We start from the raw sequence: 17,486 nt of genomic DNA, 5'->3' as shown, positions 1-17,486 counted from the left end.
GGAGAGAAAAGTAGAGCACCAAGATAACGGAACGATCGAATCCCATGGCGATGCCATCGAAACCACGGCGATTTCGCGTGAGAAGGAAAGTTATCCGATATTACGTGGTATTTATAGGATACTACTGTAACAAAATTCTCCAAACTGAGAATAATTCCCTCGTGTAAAGAGAAATGTATGGACTTTGAAAAGAGAATACAAAAACGGTGGAAGAATCCTGGAAACCATATTCCAAATAAAAAGGGAAACTTCGCCGATACTACGTGACGTTTATAGAACAATAGGCGAACAAAATTTCCAAAACTGAGAATAATTCTCTGGCGCAAGTGGGAATCCACAGACTTCTGAACAGGACTACGTAGAACACGGACGATCGAAGAAACCAATGGCAATTCTTCTATATCAAACAGGAAACTTAGAATCCGATACTACGTGGTATTCATAGAATATGCTCCAAGAGAATTGCCAAAACTACAGACTGCAAAAGAGGAAAACGCAGAGTACAAAGACGCTGATAAGCACACTGACGAAGATACAGAAGAGCCGTATCCTGAAAACCATGACTGTGTCAACATCAAAAGGGAACTTTATAGAATAATACGCTAATGAAATTCCCAAAACTGAGAATAATTTCTCAGTAAAAAAAAAAAAAAAAAAAAGAAAGTCCTTTATAAACAGAGAAAAATAGAACGCAAAGACGATGCGAGAGAAATTTAATCAACTAGTAGCCTATAGTTCTCTTATACGACATTTGCACGATAGTTTTATTATAACAGCTCTACGATAAACAAAAAGAATTATATAGATAACCTTCGATAGCCTAAGTGGAAGGCAACTTACAACCTTTGACCCTCGTGCGGCGGTAAAACGTGGACGGATATGTTTGCGGCGTGGAATTTCCGATACGGCGAAATGTTGTCGATTTTAAAGTATGCACGACGACAGGAAGTAGAGTCACCTGACAACATGAAACATCCGTGCGGTTGGCGCGGAAGAAACGCTTTGGGAAATGGAGAGTAATAACCGAGCCGGAGCGTTTCCTCTTCCGGCGGTCTCGTTTTTCCAAACTTTAACTGCCCTGCGCTTTGCCTCGCGTCCTATGCAGCGGTTTCAGAAAGAAAAGGATAGATAGAGCGTGCCAGGCTATATAGGCTGTTTCAGGCTAGGCTCTTTGTCATGTAAGAGGATCATCGCGAGCAGAGTTCCCTTTTTGCTTGCAGATTATTAGGTTGCTTGAATAGACCGTTTTGTCAGATAAAATTCTTAACGCGTTCACTGTTCCGCGAATTCTCTATTGTGGTTACAAAACGTATCCGCTCGCTGATTGTATTTATTGTAGCATTTGCATATTTACGTGAACGCGTGGAAACTGATAAAAAAACGCTTTATTGGAAAATAAAAGTACGTAAAAATATAGCGTCTAATTTTTCTAGCCACTGTATATTTTCTCCTGGAAACAATAGGTTGATGTATATAAGTATTAGGTTGTCGGAAAGGTGTCTTTCTCTTACAGACACGTCTTTTCCAAAGATGCATTTTTATACCTAATCTGAATTTGAAACCTAATCTGTTGAACGTTGTGATCTTTATCTTTATACAACAAAATGGATTATACATAATTCGATAAAACATTGTGCATCCATTATTTCCTTACAAAACGAAAGAAACTTTTCGGATGACCTAATATACATTGTGCATCCATTATTTCCTTGTAAAACGAAAGAAACTTTTTGGACGACCTAATATACATATATTTAAAATATGTGTGTACAATATATATAATACACTATGCTACAACATTTAATTCTTACGAAATATTACATCGTGTTTGCCAGTGAATTACGAGATCATACTTTGTAACGAATGTTTCTTGCCCAACAGTGTAATCTGAATGGTTCATGTTGTTAGACGAAGATGGTATCCCGCTGGGTGTAGCTATCCATATGTTATTTAGCAATTAAGTTAGAAAAATTTACCGAATGTCCAACTGGACGAATTGTAAAGTACAGATTAAATAATAACAATAAAAAAATGTTGGAAATTTGTTAGTCCACGAAATTTATCTGACTTTAATCGTTCTAAAATATTTACTTGTCGGGTTATCGTTAAGACTTGGGTCAGGGCGTGTAATGAATCTTCACCGGAATTATTCATCGTTGTCACACAATCGAGGTAGCGTTTATTAACGCGAATATGGTTGTTACAAGATTGGCAAGTAGCCGCGGTAATTAGACACTAATGACAAGGACCTTAGGTTCGATAACGAATCCGCAGTTAACGGGACAACAGATGTACTTTGGTCCAAAGTCTAAGTCGGACTCGATTCACTTCTCGCGATACAAGGATTACTTGACTAACTCTTTATTGAAACGTGGATTATTCACCGATCGTACAGACACTAGATAACTGACTAACGAGACTGCAAGAAAGGGAATGACTTTCCGTCACGATGACGCTGCAGAGGAAAACTATGACGGGGTGTGCCTAAGGGCACGAGATCATCGGATTCGTCGAGGAAAGCCTCCGCTCGGAAGGTGAGGGAACTGGACGTTGCTGTTAATTGGTTAATTTCTATGTTGGTGGTTAGAAAAGGACGCTAGTCGCCCTTGAGAGAGAGTTCCTAGCGGGAAGCGTCGTACGCGAGGAAAGCAGATCTCCCGTATCTTCCCGCAATAGGTGACAGATTTACAAGCTGATAGAATAAAGACTGTTTGTCAATTTGAAGAACCTTAGTTAACTAAATTCTAAGATTTATAGCGGGTCCCCAGGCTAGCTGAACATATACTGCGAATGATGCATCGACATCTGGCGATCATCTTGCCCGAAGAATGGGGTCTGTGTGTGGCGAGCCACGGGGCCATTGGAATGTTTACTGTTAAGTGTCGGTACGGCCAATTCTTTAAAGGAAAGCTATGCAATTCTATACCTCTGTTAGGTGAAACGTTTATCCCGTGACCGCGGCTACGTTCGGCGACTAGTTGTCGCCTCGAGCCTAAGCTCATTGTCTCAAGTCTCGAACAATTGTGTTTGGGTTATTTTGTAAAGGCTACAGTATTGGGGGTTTTCCAAGGAATTCCAACGGGGAGGCCCGGTGTCCTTTCATCTCCGACATACTAATGCGGGTCATTGCGATAGACTACGTGTTAACCACGCGTAGTTCCTCGTTTCATAAAATAGGCGAATCGATTCTCGTAGTTTTCCTATTTTTTAGCGTTGTATCGTCGAGCCTGATACCTCGAGAATCGGCGGTATGTTTTTCGACTGTATCTCATAATTTTTTATGCATATCGATCATTGTAGCCAGCGAACAATATCCCAGTGGTTACAAAGAATATTTGCATTTGCATACTAATTAATTAGAATCAAGTAGATGTATTAAATTTCCTATCGCTCGACAGCGTTTTCGTGCGAGTACAAAAACCTCATACTACGAAAATGAAACGTATGAAAGCCGACGAAAAGACGCTGCATTAGAAAATAAGCATACGCGCAAACGCTTTTTCCACCGCCGTACGTCAGATTTCTCAAAGTCGTCGAACTTGTAATTGAGAAACTCTTCGGACGCGGTTCTCGCTGAAGTTTCCTTCTTTCGAAACGTGAAAATTCACTCGCGACGATAAATTGGAACGTTGGCGACCAGGCTAAGTTGACCATAAATTGGCGCAAAAAGCACAGTGGGGGTCGTTAGAAATCGAGCTCGTGGTCGGCAAGCGAGCAAAAGCGACGGAGAAGAGCGGAAAGGGAACGAAATAGACGCGTTCCTTCGTATCCACGTGGCGCAGCGGTCGCCTTTTGAAAATTCATAAATATTCGAGAGGAAAGAGACGCGTATCGGTGTCTCGCGGACGTCACGGAATTTCTTTACAATATTTCGACGCGCAACGCGAGAAGGAGACAACCGTTCGACGCAAACGTTATTTATTGGAAAACTTTCGTTCGCATCCGACCTCTATCCGGTTGCAATTTCGACGTCGTTTCCTTTCGGGCCAATCGACGGAGTGTGCACCGTGGACCAACTAAATTTCGATCATCCAAATATCTGCATTATTTATCGTTGTATGTGAGAAAGCTTGTGGGAGCAAAGTTACGCTAATTCGAGCATTTTTAGACGCAACTATCTTAACATTAGAACTACCACATCGGTCAAATCGACTGGTTTTACGATTTTATTTTAAAATTCCTACTTCGTGTTATATTTTTTTCCGCAATGATGTAATGACTTTCGCAACGATAACTAAAAGAATAATATAATGAATTTTATTTTGTTTTGTATGTGTTCAAACTCAAAATAATTTTGTATCAAAGCTACTTATAACAATACCAATGAAAATGATTGGTACTTGTCAAAGTGTAAAAGGATCCTGCGATTTGTTTATCGAACTCCGATCAACCAGTTTCCTCGTTTCGTACAACTTCCCACAAATGTTTTTCAAATTTTTACCGCGTATCGTTCGATATGATGATATCAGATATCAGGAAAATTCCGAATCGATCGCTAAATCGCTAGATGTTAACACTGAAAATACCACACCGATCAAAATGACTGGTTCTACAATTTTACAAATGTGTCAATTCTCGTTTAGGGATCATAGTCCCAGATTTTTTTTTTAATTATCTATTTGTTTAAATTTTTACAATTTGTCCAGAAGGACATTTGGTAAAATATTATAGCTTAAAGAATAAAAATATAGCATGTGGATGGTTACCCCCAGCGGGGTTCTATATTCCAGGTTGTTTATTGTATTTCTATTGTGAGGTCTGCGGGATGCTTCTTCTTCAGTCTTCTTTCTATTATGGTTTTATTTGTTTCAGCAACCAGCTGGTTTGGGTGTGCTGCAAGTCTTTCTTTATACTTTTTTGCTTATCTAGCGATTTCCTCTTTGACTGTTGGAATTTTTACATCTTTTCGTAGGTCTTCATTTCTGACGTACCATGGAGCGTTAACTATTGTCCTTAAAATTTTTGCTTGCTCTATTTCTATTTTGCTTATGTGACTCATTGCTGCCGTCCTCCATAGTGGGACTCCGTATGTCCAGATTGGTTTGATTATTGTTTTGTATATATTTAGTTTATTCGTTATGCTTAATTTAGATTTTCTATTGATTAACCAGTACAACTGCTTCCTTTTTGCACTTATTCTGTTTATTATTGATTTTATATGGTGTTTCCATGTAAGGTGTGTGTCTAAATGTATTCCTAGATATTTGACTTGCTTTGTTTGTGCTATGTGGGCGCCGTTCAGTTGGATTTCTGGTGTTTTTCCTTTTCTAAGTGTAAATGTTATGTGGTTGCACTTGCTGGTGTTCGCTTTTATTTGTTTGTTTTGCAGCCATTTTTCTATTTTTGTAATATGTTCTTGTAGTAGAACGGCGGCCGTTTCTGGATTTGCATGCCTCACTAGTATGGCCGTAGTAGTCCCAGATGGATTAATAATACGAAAAATGTACTACATAACATAGAATTGCTTCTGCAAGAAAGTAATAAATCAATAAATATACAAATATTCTATTATTACGTATTTTTTAAAGTTACTTTCGCTAGTTTGGTAGAAACAGCTTCGTGTTAACTATCGGTAGTTTTATTGTTGATACTTTTGTATAGAGAATAATATTAGGTTGTGCGAAAGGTTTCTTTCGTTTCATAAGGTGATAACACATGAACAACAATTTCTGTTTTATATTATTCTATTGAATTTGTTAAGATTATTTGATGTATGCGGAATCAAAGAAACGCGTGGGTAAACTGTAAGGTATTGTAAGTATATATATATTGTGAATATTGAAGTGCAAAGTGTGGAATACAATGTAAGCTGGTCCAGATCCGCACGCTAGTGTCACACCCTCAAGAAGACCACCCGCTCAGTAACCAGATAGACCGATCACCCTGCATACCACATCTGTTAAAACAATAACTAAAGAGGCCCCTCCAAAGGGACTAGAAGGACCTTCCTAAACCAGCGCTAAAACAGTCCGTCGTAGCATCTCGAAGCAGTCTGTTCTAACATTCCGAACCACGCTGTTGTAACCGTCACTCTGTTGGATTTCTGCAATAAATCTCATTTTCGCATACGAAGTTCTATTTTCTTCACCCTATTCGTGAAAGAATCATTTCGTTTGTGCCGCGACGCGAGGAGATCACCGGCGATCCGTTAATTTCGCGATCTTTTGTGTCTTCGATGTGACACTAGCAGTGTTACCCTGAGACTAAAAGAACCCTGAAGCCAACGTCGCACATGTACCTTATGGTACATCTATCTATCTATCTTATCTAACTTATGGTCTGTCATCGACGCATTATTCTGTCTATGCGCTATCGATGGCCTCGGCGCTTGAGAAAACCGAAGACCAGATGTAGAGTTCTCTTAGAAGTGGCGATCACTTCAACAGAATTAAATGTGATCCATTTAATTATGTTTTTATTATTACGTTCGCGCATAATTCAATAAACTAATATAAAACAAAAAAACCATTATTTCCTTATAAAACGAAAGAAACTTTAGGACAAACTGATATTGATATCTCTATACAAAGAATAATATCGATCAACGTTATTGATATTTTAACGGTAAAATTATTATTAACTAATATTATCAATTAATATGTTGCCGGTATGAGAATAAAGAAGACAAATACGTCGATTGGCGAGCAGAGAAACACGCGGTTCCGTTTAAAAATATTCCGTTTAAAAATAAAATTGAGGATAGATTCTTCCCACCGTTACACGTATCCTCTGCTTTTATTTTATTTTTATAAATTTCCTCGTACAACGATAAATAAAGCGGATATTCGGACGATCGCATTTAGCTGGGCCATCGTGCACATCGGGTGTCTCGAAGAACAAGCGTCGACCCTTTATTCGCTCGTCGTTCGTTTTTACCTCCTTCGAAACTTACGTCCTTCGTACAGCACCGTTTCGCGGATGAAGAGGATGGAAACTGCAGGTTCGATGTAAGGATTTTTGCGCTCAACGTATAAATCGTTAACTCGCGTCGCGTAACTGTTACTTGCACGAAGTTCACGTTCTACGTCCACGTAAATACAGAAGATATCAGGAATATCTAAGCGAGCACGCTTCGCAAACAAATTACTTAACGCCAGCATACTAAAGCGTCGAAGCCTAGTTCTGTAAGATGTTCCCTTTTAATCTATTAACGAGAATAGTTGGAGAAGTACGCTGGGTAGAAGGAAATGCTTTCAGGGTATTATAAGGGGCAACTTAGACATATTTAGGAGATCAGAGGACCACGTAGGAGGAATTGTCAAGGGTCAGACGAAGGTCGCTTTCTTTTTTCTCCTATGTATTTTTATACTAAACGCTATAATATATCGAGAAATGTACGAAACGGAACAGCAAAGCCGGCGACAAATCATCTACACGAACATAGAAATTGTCAAATATTGGGTCGTGCGAAAAGTTTCTTTCGTTTCATAAGGTGATGATAGATGAACAACAATTTTTGTTTTATATCGTTTCGTTGAATTTTATCACGTATGAACCATTTCGTTATATTTCTGTCGTTACGTTCGTACATAATTCGATAAACTGATATAAAACAAAGAACATTGTGCGTCTGTGATTTCCTTATAAAATGAAAGAAACTTTTCCGACAACCTAATATATAGGGATCGTTTCCACCAGAAGCTAGAACCTAGCACGGTATAATTTAGCCGAGCTTAGCTTCGTGACCGATGATCGTTTTACGAGCCGCAGTGGATGCTCGCTTTCGTCAGTTTTTCTTTCTTAACGTTAGATGAAAAACGAAGTATTATATCGCGATCGAGTTATTACAACGTACAGAATTCTATCTTCGTATTATCGTAAATTTGTTATCAGAAACACGCACATTCGTAGGACTTAGGATACAGAACGAAGGAAACTGCAACTTGCCACGGCTTAGCCTTTCGATGAAAACGGTTCCACGTACGCGTTCACAAAGGATATAACCTAGCAAACACGACGATGGTAGCTCGCTGGGGGTAGCCACCCACATGCTATATTTTATTTTTGTTTTTTTTTTTTATTTACTTCCACCTAGATATAATACTTTACCAAATGTCCTTCTGGACAAATTGTAAAAGAAATCCAAATAAATAAATAAAAAAAAAAAAAAACGTACGCGTTAACACCAGCTGGCTGCTGAAGCGAGCAAAACTCTCATAGAAAGAAGACTAAAAAGAAAACATTCCACAGACCTCGCTAAAGAAATAAAACAGTCAAACTCGAAGATGGTATCCCGCTGGGGGTAGCCATCCATATGTTATTTAGCAATTATGTTAGAAAAATTTCTCGGATGTCCAGCTGGACAAATTGTAAAGCACAAATTAAATAATAATAATAAAAAAATTACGCGGTAGCGATCGTACGTACGCGGACACCTTTGGACGATTTATGGAACGAAAGTACGACGATGGCAATTCGAACGTTTACTACTTTTTCATGGAATCATCGGACCACGAACATCAAAGAAATATTTAAAAACATGGTTATAATATATTTTATTGTTTATACCGTATACGGAGAATGCAGTTTGGGCAAATTTCATATTTCCACAAATCGTGGCGCATCCAGAAAGAATGAAATTCCTCGTGCGAAAATAAGTCGAGACTACAGCAATTTGACTTATTCATAATCGTGTAATTATGAAATACATCTTTCAAGAAAAGAGAAAAAATAAGCAAATGTGGTGCATATATCGAAGGAAATATTTTGAAACTTAGGTCGGAGCAGCGTAGCTTAGTTTTACAGCGGGCCCGTAACTTTATGCTGCCGGGTGCTCGCGTGGTGGAAATTCGGAAGAAGGGAGAAGCACGCGAATAAACGCGCTAGCGATCCTCTCCGCAGGGAGTAGCTCGCATCCCCGCGAGACGGCCGAATAAATTTTTGTGAAAGAGCCTCCGAGTAAATATGTGGCCGGGCCATGTAGCTCGTAAATATACCTCCATCGCATTCGCGGGAACCACCACCACCACCACCACCACCATCACCATCAGCCGTGTCTTTTTCCCAGCGCACGGCCGAATCATGAAAAAGCAATCGCGAGAAGCGGCTCGTGTGCCGCGATACGTAACGGGACCATCGTGGAACGATAACTTTCTTCTTTGATGTAGAAACCGACTTGCCTCCGAGGAGGCAACACGCGTGTCAAGGATATACATTTGCAGAGAACGGAGGTAAATTGCGAATTGCGAGTTTGCCGGAGATAGGGAACAGGAACTGAAAGTAGGAAGCTGGCTCTTCTTAATTGCAAAGCGGAGAAGGGAAGTAATTGGAGAGGATCATTCGAGTCGAGAGACGTGGCATCGTGTTCGTTCTTTGAACGTAACGCTACTTTATTTGGAATTATGGAAAGAGTTTTTGGATCTAACGAATAATTATTGCCACTTCCGATGTAATTTACGCGATGGTTTTTTCGATGGGATATGAAATAACTAGGAAATGCGCGGAGAGAATATCTATCGATAAGTGATTTTACAGCTTTATCGACTACGAACTTACCTTGAATTCCCTTCGTGATCGACGATCGTTTCACGACGTCTCGCTGGATATGTACATACTTACTTCCGTCGATCTTTGTTATTAGATTGAAACTAGAGACGGAGTACGCATATTCGACGAAGCTTCCTCGCAATTGTATCTTTGTCTTATCGCAAATTCGTTGTAGAAGACGCTTCTGTAGGATTTACGATAGAGCATCGTCCGAAACGATCCCGTAAGCGTAGAGAATCGAAAACAAGGAACGAAGGAAGCAACTTTACCGACTTGGTCGTCGGTCTCTTCCAAATCGGAACAGATGGAGATACTTGGACAGGAAGACGCTTACATCCCTCGATCCCGCGATCTCTTCAAACGCGAACAATCCCCCTTGGTGTTTTTTTTTTATTTTTTATTTTATTTTTTACGCGTCTTTAACCTGAAATCTAGAGGACTTGCCGTTTCTGAAAACTAGCTGAAATTACAAAATCGATCGAATCACGACCGAATAACTTCTAAAACGAAACATTTCGCTAATTAAAAGTTTACGAAGCGAAATAATATTCACCCGAGGGAAACGATGGCGAAATCAAATTATTTTTAGCGAGGAGGAAACCGGAAGAGGAATCGTAATGAGAACTGGCTAAAATCGGATCTACCGTATAATAGATACAGTGTATTATATAAAACCTCATTGTTACAACGTACGTAATCGTCATGTTTTCCAATTCCATTCGTCAAAACGCCCGATTTTTTTCTTTTTTTTTTCCCAATGCTCGAATGCAACAGGTGCACTACGTAATATAACGCCGGAAAGAACAATTAATCCGACTGTTGCTCGTCGGTTCGCGAATACTATTTTCTCTCTCTCTCTCTCTCTCTCTCTCTCTCTCTCTCTCTCTCTCTTTATATACCTCGCGATATTGCACACTGATTGAATCCATAGCACGCAAAACGAGAACGAGAAAATCGGGGACAATGAAACTGTTGCTTTTACCACTTGTATTTAAACGATCTATCTTTGGATCATATTTTTTGCTATCATTGTTATTTTTGTAGCCGGCAAACAACTGATCGAACGAATGATTATTATATCGATGATTTCAAACTCTTGCCTCGTGATTCCTTTAACAGTTATCTATGCGTATTTGCTCTTCGTTGCTCCCACATCGCGCGTATTACATTCAATAATTGTACGATATCGTATGAAAATGTTACATATGATTTGTATTGCGACGAACCATAGAACGAAAGTTGACGTTAAAGTCGAGACGTAATTTCCTCGCGATAGAAACTGTAATCCCTGCTACGAAGTTTGAGAAATTCGAATGTGCAGAACTATTCGTAAAGTAGGTAGGAATATGCGTATAATATTGAACACTTTACCGACCGATAGCCTATCAATCGGTTTTTTGTCGCCGACGTTTATCGACCGATAGCCTATCAATCGACTTCTTGTCGCTGATGTTTATCGACCGACAGCCTATCAATCGGCTTTTTATCGCCGATAATCTTTCTCATTATTTGAGCAATAATTTGTTATTTAGTGCTAAGGTATCTTGCTCAGTTGTGTCAATTGCGTTGCTTTGTAAGCTCCCACAGTTTTATACCAATTTAAAAAACGTACCGTTCGCGATGAACGAAAAGAATGGTATTGGAGAGTCTAAACAGAAACACAGCCGGCGCCAAGAAGAATCTGCGCTCGAGCTGTCGATTGGACCGTGCGTATGCTGTTGAATCGCTAGCGGTCGGTAAAGTATTAACTTTCCTTTCTTTCTTCCACCAGCTGTTTGTAAAAATACGAATCGGCGTCACGAGGCAAACGGTTAAATGGATAAAAATTGAAACTGAATTCTACTCGTTGTCCACGTTTCCTTGTCTCCTGGTCTTTTGAACAAAGAAGGAGCGCTGGCTATTCGAAACAACGGAGATTGCATCCGATTTTTCCCGAACTTATATAACGCATAACCGGGCACAGAAACACGAATCCACTCACACCCATTAAATATCACATGGTACGACCATCTGTTTCTTTACACGGGAGACTAGCTTAAGGTAATTCCGTCACGCGACGACGAGAATGTCGCCAAATACTCTCTTATCATATGGTACAACCAATTCACCCAGCGTTATCGATCGAATGGATCTTCCACGATGGAAGTTTCACCGCTTTCGACGACGCGGATCCCAAAAACGAGGAATTCCTCGTTGCTCCAGCCGCGTCGTCGAAAACGTTCCAACTTGCACCGATAACTCCGGGTGTTCCACTTTATAATTTCCATATATACAAACATCAAATATATACTCCTTATATACAGTGAGAATACAATAAACTCCACGAACGATAAGAGAAATGTTTCCCGCGAAAAATCTAAACGTTTAAACCAACTTCTTTTTTCTCTCTTGATATTCGTTGGTAGCATATGCGAAAGTATACGCAAAGTATACGAGACTACAGGAACGAGACTTGGACGACAGACAGCCCTGTCAAATTAAAGAAAAGATATTCTTTCGAGAACTTGCGCCGTTGTTACTACAACGAACAACAAGAAATCGTTACTTTAGCTAATTGTAAGAAGCGTAATAACGCGTAGACCACGGATGTTTATGCGTTTCGTAGGAAATTACATAGGTGAAAAAATGCGTAGAATATGTATGGTGCAAAGGCGTGTAAAATGTGGAAAGTAGCGTTTTTCGCAACGTTTAATATCCGGGACAGATGTTTGCTTAGAAGCTACTCTTCCAAACATTTCCACGGAAATGTGAATTAGCGTAAGTATCCGCGATCTGATGATTATTTGCGCGTACTTTGACTTTCGAGGGAAGCTCAGCGTTCTTTTATCATCCTTCGTCGTTTCTAAAGCATAATAACCGTATACCTAACCATGCTGCGTTATTTCCTTAATCCATCCAACGATAGAAATTTTATATTTTGGCAAAGTATGAGAGTATACTTATTAAATATTAGATTGCCCGAAAAGTGTCTTTCTTTTACAACAACGCATCTTCAAGTTCTGTCGAACATTGTAATCTTTAGTTTGATATACGTAATCGATCATACGTAAATCGATAAAATAAACTAAAACGGAAAATGTTGCGCATCCATTATTTCCTTATAAAACGAAAGAAACTTTTCGGTCGACTTAATAGTACGCGTGATTTCTCGTTTCGAAGGTACACGATGGCGAACAAAAGAAAAGCTAACATTGATATTCTTCGAGTACTGGCAACTTTCATACCACGTACTTTTCACCGCGTTACCGACAATTACTTACCTGTATTATAGTATAACGTTCGTTCAATGGTCCAGCGAATCTTATTTCACAAAATTATCGTATCTTTTCTGTCCTATCATTTACCTCTCGAATTTTCATTTGCCCGCCTCGCTCTGTGCTCGACATTTTGTCGAAACTTCGACAGTCCCTCGATGAATAACAACAACTGGAGATTGAAATGTACAAATCACAGCACGGTTAAAAAAAAAAAAAAAGAAAAAGAGAGAAAACTCTCTTTGGTATTTCCATCTGCAAAGGAAATATGTCTTCTAAAATATGAAAAGTCGTCGATAAAACGTTCCTGCCTGACTCATAAACGTCGATGGAGCTACGTAGACGCGTATCTACACTTATGTACAAGATATCGCAACAAAAGGAAATACTACGAGATAACAAATTACAACGATATTAGGTCGAGACGAGGGCCGATCTCGATTGCCAACCAACAACCGACCGTTGATGCAACGACGGATCGAGCGCATTTCTCTTCTTGTTACGATTTGGATCGTCCGGTTGATCATCATCTGTGCGGACAATTGGGTACGTGTGGGAACAGATGGCAGTGGATCGACCTGAATCTGTAATTAGAACATATCGACACGTGGACCAGCGTATCTTCGTGCGATCACGACGCTTGGTAACGTTGACACGGCTATGGGTGTGGAACGGTGGAAGTTGGAGTGGAACAGCGGCAGATTGGAACGTTGCTGGTTTAAGGCTGGAAACTATTGAGATTAGGAAATTGCAAGATCGATCGGTTAGATCTTGCAAGCATCGGAATATTAATCGTTGTAATCTGGAATATTACGATCGAGATTCGGAGAATTGGCATTACAGAGAATCGGAGATTTAGTCAAATTTAGCGATTGTAGGGATTTGCTGTAGTAAAGAGGCAGCTACGTTGAAATTATATTTACCATGGGATTGTATCGTAATTATATCTGTTAAGAGATTATCGAGAATTTAAAGGGGAAGAAAGGTGTGTAGGTTTCGTATGGAAAAATGCAAACGTTAAACAAAACGAATATTAGTTTTTGTTAGAATTTAATCTTGAAGTTAAGATCAATAATATGTGAAAGACACAATGTTTATGTCGAAATAATATTCGGTGATGTTTATTAAATAGAACTACAGAACCTGATGTATATAAGCGAGTGATATAATTAACAACGTATGGAAGAATTGTTGATTGTTGGCCAGTTACTCTCAGACTAGACTTAGGCAGTGACCCATGATCCCTTAAATATTGTGAACCCCACTCTATATACAGTAACGAGTATGATCTGTCTAAGTGTCCTGTTCAAATGCCTGTGTGGGTGTTTGTGTAAAGGTATTGTGCCTATGCGTGAAATATCGTTGTATTCCAATAGTTTTGGCTATAGGTTTATAGTATTAATTTGATTGAAATTAATTTCAAGTTAGTTTTCATCGGTTTAACCGTGGCAATCTGGAGTATTATTATATCCTGTGAGTTTCGGAGAACTGGCATTTCAGACAATCGGAGATTTGGCCGGATTTAACGATCGAAGGATTTGCTGTAATCGGTAACAGACAGGTAGAGCTACTTAAATTATATCTAGGAATTGCATCATAATTATATTCGTTAAAATAGCGTACTTTATAAAAAGTTCAGAAAAGTTACAGAGAAAGAAACGCGTATAGGTTTCGTAATGAAAGGTGCAGACGTTCGTATCTAGTTACGAACATTAAATGGCTATAAATTTATAGTACGGCCCAAAGAGTAATTAGATTCGAATTAATTTTAAATTAGTTTTCGTTGGTTCGATTATGGCAATATGCAATATTATTACCCGTTTGATATTCGGAGAATTGGGATTACAGAGGACCAAAGATTCGGCCGGATTTGAAGATCGAAAGACTTGCTGCAGTAAGTGACAAGCAGGCAGCTGTCGTCTAAATGGTATTAAACAATTATATCGTAATTATATTTGTTAAGAGATTATTGAGAAATCAAAGAGGAAGGAAGGCGTACAGGTTTTGCAATGAAAAGCTCAGCCCTAGATACGAACATTAAATGGCTATAAATTTATAGTACGGCCCAAAGAGTAATTAGATTCGAATTAATTTTAAATTAGTTTTCGTTGGTTCGATTAGGGCAATATGCAATATTATTACCCGTTTGATATTCGGAGAATTGAGATTACAGAGAATCGAAGATACAGCTGCCGTCTAAATTGTATCAAAAAAATTATATCGTAATTATATTTATTTATTAAGATGAAGAGAGAAAGAAAGAAAGACGTACAAGTTTTGCAAGAACAAGTTCAACTCTAGATACCAACGTTAATTGGCTATAGATTTGTAAGTCAAATGTAAATTTATAAGTTTCAAAGGGTAATTAGATTCGAATTAATTTTAAATTACTTTTCGTTTGATTATAGTTCAGTTTGATTATAGTAATATGCAATATTATTACCCGTATGATATTCGGAGGATTGGGATTACAGAGAATCGAAGATTCAACCGGATTTAAAGATCGAAAGATTTGCTGCAGTAAGTAATAAGTCTAAATTGTATTAAAAAATTATATCGTAATTGTATTTATTAAAATGAAAAGAGAAAGAAAGAAGGACGTACAAGTTTTGCAATGAAAAGTTCAGCCCTAGATACGAACGTTAATTGGCTATATTACGATTTATAATACGATCCAAAGAGTAATTAGATTCGTATTAATTTTAAATTAGTTTTCGTTGGTTTAATTACGGTTTAATATGGGATATGATTACCCTCGGGAACTCGTACAATTGGGATTACAGAGAATCGGTTTAGTCGAGTTTAGGGATTCGAGGTTCCGAGGCAATAAGGGAGCAACTGCGTTCAAATTATATCTTCCTACGAGATCACTGAAAGATCAAAGAGAAAGGAAGGTACAGATTTCACATCGAAAAGCGAGAAGGCATATTAGTAGGAATATCGGTCGACCGACTTTATAATACGTTTCAAAGAGCAATTTGTTTCGGCTGAACTTCAACTTGCTTCCGGTTGATTTATTCGAATTACTAGGAAATTCCCCGATCAGCCTTCTCGTTGCAGCAGTTTATTCGACGTGCACGATGGATTAATTTCGAACTCGATGGCGGAGCGAAGAAATATCGGGGCATTAGTTACGTTAGGAGGCACCTGATCGATAATTCCACGTGAAACGAGATCTGTTTTCCTCGGGTTGCCGTTGCGAAGCAGCGAAAGGCTCGTTAATATTCATAGAAACGGCAGTTCGCCTATCTTTCCCGAACTCGGTCGCGTGGCAAGAATAAAACCGCCGGTGCCTAGGAAAACCGTCGGATGGAAAAAATGGTAGAACGAGCGGCGGAACGTCTCGAGCGAGGAGAATGAAACGGTGAAAGGGGGAAATGGTCGGTCGTAAAAGGTCGGTCCGACTGGTAATTATAATAAAGTCAATTAAGAGCGCGGCGTGCACGGTGGCATCTTTGTCATTAGCTCGGTGCCCTTCCGCTTTCGTTCGCGCGGGCCGGGCAATTACCGGAGCAATTCGAGCCTTTACGCCGCGCTGTGCAACCGGGTCGAAGAAACGGGAGGAAAAAGATGCGCGCGTGAAACGACGCGTTCCCTTGAAACGGGGGAAAAGGACGAAAGCAGGAAGATCCTGTGCCACACGTAGCTGTCCGCTGCTAATTACTCTTCCCCTTGCCTCCCTTTGCCTCGATGAGGAAAAGGATAGATTAGCTCCGTCGAGGCTCGACACCTTCCCGGATGCTTTTGTCGAGCAGGTTGAAAAAGAGACATTAGAGAACGCCGAGGAAATTGAGGATGAACGCGACGCGGATGGAAACGGAAGACGAATTATTTTCGTCGAGCCACGGAGATGTCGAAACTGTCCTACCGATAGATTATGGTTGAACGTTGGCGTTCACAGTTGGTTAAACGATGGTGGTAGAGATATTTTGACACTAATTTTGCCAGGTCCGGTCAAGTGACCGGTTTTGAAATTTCATTAAAATTGTACATTCGTCGTTGTTTCGTTTGTTCGTCTACATGTAAATTCGTATATTATCCGATCGATCAATTTCTCGATTTTTGTTAATATAGGAATTTGCACGAGGTTAGATGAACAAAAGGAATAACAGCGGGTGTATTCTTAATTTCGTAATTTTAAATTAAATTTTGAAACCGGTTATTTGATCGGGTCTAGTGAAGTATGTGTTAAAAATACAAAAAGAAACGGAGTAAAAGGAGGATTCGTAGGATACAGGAACCGTGTTGTTACCGTTATACAGATAAATTAAACTTCGTTCGTATGAATTTCTCTGACAACGAGTGATTTATATAGTCGCGGTTCGTGCGATGGAGGACCATCCATACTTCCCACTACCTACGATTCTTCGTTCTCACAATAAGAGTTCACGCACAAATAGATAGATGCAATCGGTAAAAGTTCGTTCGATTGGACTTTTCAATTTCGTTCGAATAAGCAGAGTTCATACAAACGAAGTTTTCTACTATATCGATGTCAATTAGATGGTACCTTTTCGGATCGTCCTTCATATCGAAACCATCGATCTTTAGAATATTCCACTCGTCCCTCGGACCTTTCGAGTAGCTGAAAGACACCTGTAACAGAAAATCCGTAACGTAAATGAGACGAAGAACACGTGGAGCATAAAAGTTGTCAAGAATATAAGCGCTAGCGATTCTAATTTAATCTAGAAATCGACACGATTTCACGTTTCTTATTTTCCATGCGTCTACTTCCATATATCC

The 17,486-nt window shown here is 39.3% G+C and overlaps 1 protein-coding gene across 2 annotated transcripts in view; it reads right to left on the bottom strand.

The window, feature by feature from the left end:
- Window positions 1-10,127: 10,127 nt before the first annotated feature.
- Fng (Fringe glycosyltransferase) overlaps window positions 10,128-17,486 on the bottom strand; it is a 122,608-nt gene continuing 115,249 nt past the window's right edge. For both annotated transcript variants that reach the window (XM_072016695.1, XM_072016696.1), the window contains 2 exons: window positions 17,251-17,336; window positions 10,128-13,324 (listed from right to left, as the gene is read on the bottom strand). In XM_072016695.1, the coding sequence (XP_071872796.1) occupies window positions 13,267-13,324; window positions 17,251-17,336 (144 nt within the window). In that variant the 3' untranslated portion in view covers window positions 10,128-13,266. The remainder of the gene's footprint in view (window positions 13,325-17,250; window positions 17,337-17,486) is intronic.

This window comes from Bombus fervidus, chromosome 14 (assembly GCF_041682495.2).
Source record: "Bombus fervidus isolate BK054 chromosome 14, iyBomFerv1, whole genome shotgun sequence".
NCBI classification, from domain to species: Eukaryota; Metazoa; Arthropoda; class Insecta; order Hymenoptera; family Apidae; genus Bombus; species Bombus fervidus.
This window is presented reverse-complemented; position numbering and strand designations above follow the sequence as displayed.